Source organism: Scyliorhinus canicula, chromosome 2, assembly GCF_902713615.1.
Source record: "Scyliorhinus canicula chromosome 2, sScyCan1.1, whole genome shotgun sequence".
Taxonomy (NCBI): Eukaryota; Metazoa; Chordata; class Chondrichthyes; order Carcharhiniformes; family Scyliorhinidae; genus Scyliorhinus; species Scyliorhinus canicula.
Window position 1 is genome coordinate 138,247,191 of NC_052147.1, and position 6,000 is coordinate 138,253,190.

Sequence of the window (6,000 nt, forward strand, 5' to 3'; positions counted from 1 at the left end):
CGCTTATGCTACGCCTAGAGCATAACAAGACACACTCCAACCAGTTGGACCTTACTTTGTGTGTGGCACCTTATCAAATGCCTTCTGGAAACCTAGATATACTGGGCTGGATTCTCCGAGTCTGAGACTAAGTGCTGAGTCCGGCGTGGGAACGGTGGCGTTTTACGACCAAAAAAAAGGTGCAAAATGGCCACCGATCCGCTATCTGGTGGGGGGGTGGGGCAAGAAGGCACGCAGTGTCGAGCACCTGGCTCTAGCTGGGGATACAGCTGGAGAATTGCCAGGTCCGTAGCCGCGCATGTGCACGGCCGCGGCCTACAGCGGCCGCAACGTGCAACATGGTGCCGGCCGTGCGCGAAACCGGCCTGCCAAATAGTGATCCCTTTCGCCCAGCCTCGCCATCCCCTGACCACCCACCACCAGTGCCCCCAGCCCCCGCCAAAGCTCCCCCTGCCCGCGGATCGGCTCCTCCCTGACTGTGATGGCACTGGACTTAGTTCGCAGCCACCACGCCGAGTTCCCGAAAATATATACCACACACGACCGACACCGTCGGGAAATCGGCCTAACGGATGCGGAGCATCGGGGGGAGGGTCTCAGAAACGTCCTGAGGCTATACCGACAGCGTGCGACATACCTAGAGTATGCCATTTTGGAGGGGGAAGAACATCGCGAATGTGGCGTCACCCCCGATTTCGGCCCCAATGTGAATTCTCCGGCTGATAACCGAACGCGATTTCAGCGTCGGAGACCGGAGAATCACCCCCACCACATCTACAGGAGCCCCGGTATCCATTTTGCTTGTTACAAAGAACTCCACCAAATTAGTCAAACACGATTTACCCTTCATAAAACCATATTGACTCTGATAGATTACGCTTTGACTTTCCAAATGTCCAGTTACGACTTCCTTGTGTGTGAATTCTGTTTTGAACTGGATGGGGGTTAATTTAAAAGGCACCAATTTCTCCTCTCATCTCTCATACATAAGTGGAAAGATGCTTTGATTGTGTTTCCCTGTTTCTAAGCGATGAAGAATTTCCCAACCCCTCAGTTTTGCTGTGATCCAATTTTCCATTAATAACCACACAGCAAACTCACGATAGGATGAACTCAGCAGATTAGTTTATTTGCACACACTCAAAATGCGGAAGGAGGGTCGCAAAATTGCCTCCTTTGCATTCATGCAGTGAAAGAGGGATAGAGAAAATAAAGATTTACAATGCAGAAATAACAGAGGATTACATATTAGAGCTGATTCTCCGGCTGCAATGCACCCAGCACAAATCTCGCCATGCCGAGAGAATTGCGAGGTAGCCCGAAAGGGGATTTGTGTTGAACGCAAATCAGTTTCCCATTTTCCCAACCTGCTCCAGCTGCCGTGATCAGGGCCTCACCCAGAAAGGGAAGAACCGGATCAAAACTCACTTGCATTCATTTTAATCTCATTTGTGAGGTTAAAGTTGATTGCAGCAGTCTCCCAGTATTCACCCACTAACCTGCCCAGTGAGAAGTCACCCAGGTGCGAATCGCTACTGGCCCCTACAAATGGGAACCAGATGCTATGGACACAGAGGGAGGGCAAAGGGGTGAGTACCGTCTGTACACTTATCTCCAGATTGCTGAGGCTGATCCTTCAGGGGAGGTGGGGGTCGTAGAGGGCTGGAGGTCGAAGGTCCGTCCCAGGATGGGGGTCGTGTGACAGGTCTTCCCTCTATAGCTTTGAAAATATTTAAACTCTCATCATGCCAAGTTCAAAAATCTATCAGATGAAAGTAAACATCTTCGTTTTGATGTGTTTGAAACCTTTGAAGTGCTTTTCTCATATTCAATTTCATTCCCCTTTCACCTTTCCAAGCCTTTGGGTTTGCTGAGAAACCTAAAAGCTTTGAATGCATTGCTTACATTCAATTTCACGATTCATTACCTTTTACAAGTCTCTTGATTGACAGGTCCAGGCTATTACAAAGGACGGATAATTTTTGTTTGTGTTTATAATTATTCACGGCCCATGAACTCTCAGGTGCTCCCACTTTTGAGCAGGTGTTCACGGATTTTTCTTGCGGCTTTTTCTTTGTTCTGAAGTGTTTCCAAGAAGGAGCAGATGTTGTTTCTAACCACAGTTTACTTTTTCTGCCGGGATTTCCTCTCTTCTGAAGTCCTTCCTGGAAAGACCAGGTGCTCTGTCTGACAGCTTTTTTTCAGAGTAGTTTTTTTCAACCTCTTATACTGGAACAGCATGTCTCCACCGGAGATTGTTTCCAGCCATTGAACAATTTTTAAAAATAAATTTAGAGTATCCAATTATTTTTTTCCAATTAAAGGGCAATTTAGCATGGCTAATCCACCTCCCCAGCACATCTTTGGGTTGTGGGGGTGAGACCCACACAGACACGGGGAGAATGTGCAGACTTCACACGGACAGTGTCCGGGGCCGGGATTGAACCCCGATTCACCAATCTATGTGTGAAGAAAATTCTTCTCACCTCAGACCTAAAAGGTTAACCTCTTTTCCTCAAATCATGACCCTGAGCTCTGGACTCCCCACCATTGGGAACATTATTTCTGAATCTACCCTGTCTAATCCTGTTAGAATTTTATAAGTTTCAATGAGATCCCCTCTCACTCTTCTAAACTCCAATGAATTAATCCTAACCAATTTAGTCTCTCCTCATATGACAGTCCCGCTATCTCAGGAATCAGCCTGGTAAACCTTTGCTGCACTCCCTCCACAGCAAGATGACCTTTCTACGGCTTTGTTTGAATTTTAAAAACTCATTCACAGGTTGTGGACTTCTCTGGCTGGGCCAATGTTCATTGTCCATCCCTAATTGCCCTTGGGAAGGTGGTGGTGAGCTGCCTTCCTGAACCACTGCAGTCCATGTGGTGTAGGTACATCCACTGTGCTGTTAGGGAGGGATTTGCAGGATTTTGATCCAATAATAATGAAGGAACGGCAATATATTTCCAAGTCAGGGTGGCGTGTGGCTTGGAAGGGAACTTTCAAGTGGTTGTCTTCTCATGTGCCTGCTGCCCTTGTCCTTCTTGATGGTAGTCGTTGTGTGTTTGGAAGGTACATGTCCAAGAAGCCTTGGTGAGTTCCTGCGGTGCATCTTGTAGATGGTACACACTGCTGCTACTGTGGAAGGAGTGAATGCTTGTGGAAGGAGGATCAATCAAATAGGCTGCTTCGTCCTGGATGATGTTGAGCTTCTTGAGTGTTGTTGGAGTCGCACTCATCCAGGCAAGTGGAGAGTATTCCATTACACTCCTGACTTGTGCCTTGTAGATAGTGGACATGCTTTGGGGAATCATGAAGTGAGTTACTCACTGCAGGAGCCCTAACCTCTGACCTGCTCTTGTAGCTACATTATTTACATGGCTAGTTAGTCCAGTTGAGTTTCTGGTCAATGTTATCCCCAGAATGTTGATAGTGGGCGAATCAATGATGGTAATGCCATTTTGGTCTGAGTAGCCCACAGAAGATCAATAGTGGCTCTTCGGGATAGCAAAGATACTGCCGGGTATTTTCTTTTGTTTTGGGTTGCAGAAAGACATAAATTCAGCCATTTTAGGCCATGGTCCTGTTTGACATTTTAGCGATAGCAATGAGCATATTTGTATAAACAAAAGTGCAGGGCGAGGTTTTAGTCCCTCCCAATTCACGCAAAATCATAGTACTTAAAATCTGTCTATATTATAATCAACTTAGAAGAGCTAATAAACTTGTTCCCATTCAATAGACCATCAAATTACTGCTTCATTTTCATTTCATTTCATTTTTCATTTTCATTGAATATGCTAAAATACATTTTCGGTTGGCTGATCTGTGTACGATTAAATTGTATGAGGATAAAGACCTGTTTATGCACATAAATAATATCTGTATTTTTATTACACTTCCCACACATATTAGGATATTTAACATAAAAATGCTTCAATAAAGTTAGAAAGTGGTTTAGACAGTTGGAGGCATCATGATAAACTCTGTGCACAGTTATGGCTTTTTGCGTACTCCAATCATCAGCCCGACCTTATATAGGTGTCAGCCGAAATCTTTGTTTGCGGCTGGGACTTTCCGGTACCGCTGACAGAGAATGGAGTTTTGGCTGAAACGCCAAATTCTCTGTTCTCACTTGCATCGGGTCCCCCCACCCCACCACACACACACACAGGATAAAATTTCCCCCCAGCAGGATTTTCCACTCCCGCTGAAATCAATTTGAATGGCTTGCCCCATTTTCCAGCCCCGCCGCCTATCCACGGCAGTGCCCATATTTCCACCCACTGACTGAGTCATGTGCATGTCTCCCAGCATTTTCCTATTTTGTGTGTGCTTCAAACTTGCGGTGTTTATTAGCGTGAAATGAGTGGCCCCAACACTAATTCTCTGTGCCCTGGTCCGCCTGTTCACCTCTCTGTTTAGGTCCCAACTGTTTTGCAGGCTCGACGATAATCCCGGCAGGGAAGGAGGTGAAAGTGGACGACTGCACCATCTGCTACTGCTCTCAGAATGGCGACTGGTGGAAGACAGAACGACAGGCGACGTGTGTGAAACGCGAGTGTGAGCATCTGTGATCTGGATGGCGCAGCAACTGTTCCACCTTTAATTAACTGCCAGCAAAGCAGCACCTTAGGGTCCTGTATAGCCAAAAACAAAATATTGCCTAGCTCTACCCATTGCAACAGTCACCAGAAGGTCTAAGTTCCTGGTGCAAGCACTGTTTGGTGAAACACTATTTTTTTACATTGTCAATTGTCTCATTCTCCCACTCTGGTTGAAAGTTAAATTAACGTCTTGACTGCTGATTACTGATATATTTTAGTTCTGCTGTCCTTACGCCCGTTGCTATTGCTTTTTTGTGTCACCTGAAGGATTTTTCCTTGTCCTCAATTCCACTGCCTGTTTGCACTTCACATTTAAAGGCTGTTTGCAGACAAACTGATACTTTTAGATATCCTGAGTTTAGTTCAGCTGTGACTCTATCTGCACTTTGCTGTACGCTTCATCTTCACTTGACGATTGCCGAAGGGACGCTGTCATATGAAAAGACTGTTCATTTTATAGTCTGATACACTAATGTTGTGCCTGAAACTGTAAATGAGAATATTCTAATGAAAATAATTTACAATGTGGAATTATAGCGCAACTGTACTTAGTGTGGCAAATAATCATATATTATAAAATATATTATTTTGTTAAATATAAATTGTGACATTCCTCAGAATTCATTCAGTTGTCTTTTTTCCCCCAATGAGGTTCCAAAGGTATAAATTGTTCACTGATACAACTGTTAAGGTTGCGGTATTGGGCAATTGGGGGTGGGGGGGGGTAGAAAACATCTTGTCCAAATTTTGACTTTTTTTGCAATGTCAATATCCTATATGCTGATCTGCACTGTATGTTGAGGCTCAGTGGGCACACTTCCCTTTGAGTTGAAGAGCTACGGGTTTCCAGTAGGTCAGTGCAAAACTGGACCAGCATTCCACTGTGGAAGCCCTGCTCTATCAGAGGTGCCGTTCCAAGATGGAAGAAAGGGAGTTTGCCTTGTGAGGTAGGTGACTCCTATTGAAGTCAGTGCCAATGAAGATTGGGTGGAGTGTATGACGCTATAATTATATAATGCTAGTTCTGAACTATACACCCCAGAGGCTTTCTGCACATCATTCTTCCCCCTACCGACGTGTCCCCCCCCACCCCGCACCCCCCCGCACCCCCCGCCCTCCCAACACTATCAAAGCCTTTTGGTTATAACTGGTTATTTGTCTCTTTGAGTGTGGGACTTTTTACTGTGTACAAAATGGTTTCTGTGTTTGCGGACGAAAGAACTGTCATTCATTTCATGAGGTTTATGTGATAAGGTATTATTAAATGTAAGTCTCGTCTGTGAGTTGCAATGGAATGTTTCAAACTCAGGTTTTAACAGTACTTATTTGATTGAGTGTAATCTTTAGTCTTCGTCATAGAATGGGCCAGATAATACTTCGGCTTGTACGGGG

The 6,000-nt window shown here is 45.2% G+C and overlaps 1 protein-coding gene across 2 annotated transcripts in view; it reads left to right on the plus strand.

Moving 5' to 3' along the window:
• vwc2l (von Willebrand factor C domain containing 2 like) overlaps positions 1–5,252 on the plus strand; it is a 63,571-nt gene extending 58,319 nt beyond the window's left edge. The window contains exon 4 of one of the 2 annotated variants that reach the window (XM_038787052.1): positions 4,427–5,248. In XM_038787052.1, the coding sequence (XP_038642980.1) occupies positions 4,427–4,578 (152 nt within the window). In that variant the 3' untranslated portion in view covers positions 4,579–5,248. Of the gene's footprint in view, positions 1–4,426 lie in introns of both variants that reach the window. The other variant, XM_038787060.1, reaches the window with a different exon arrangement.
• The last annotated feature ends 748 nt before the right edge of the window (positions 5,253–6,000 follow it).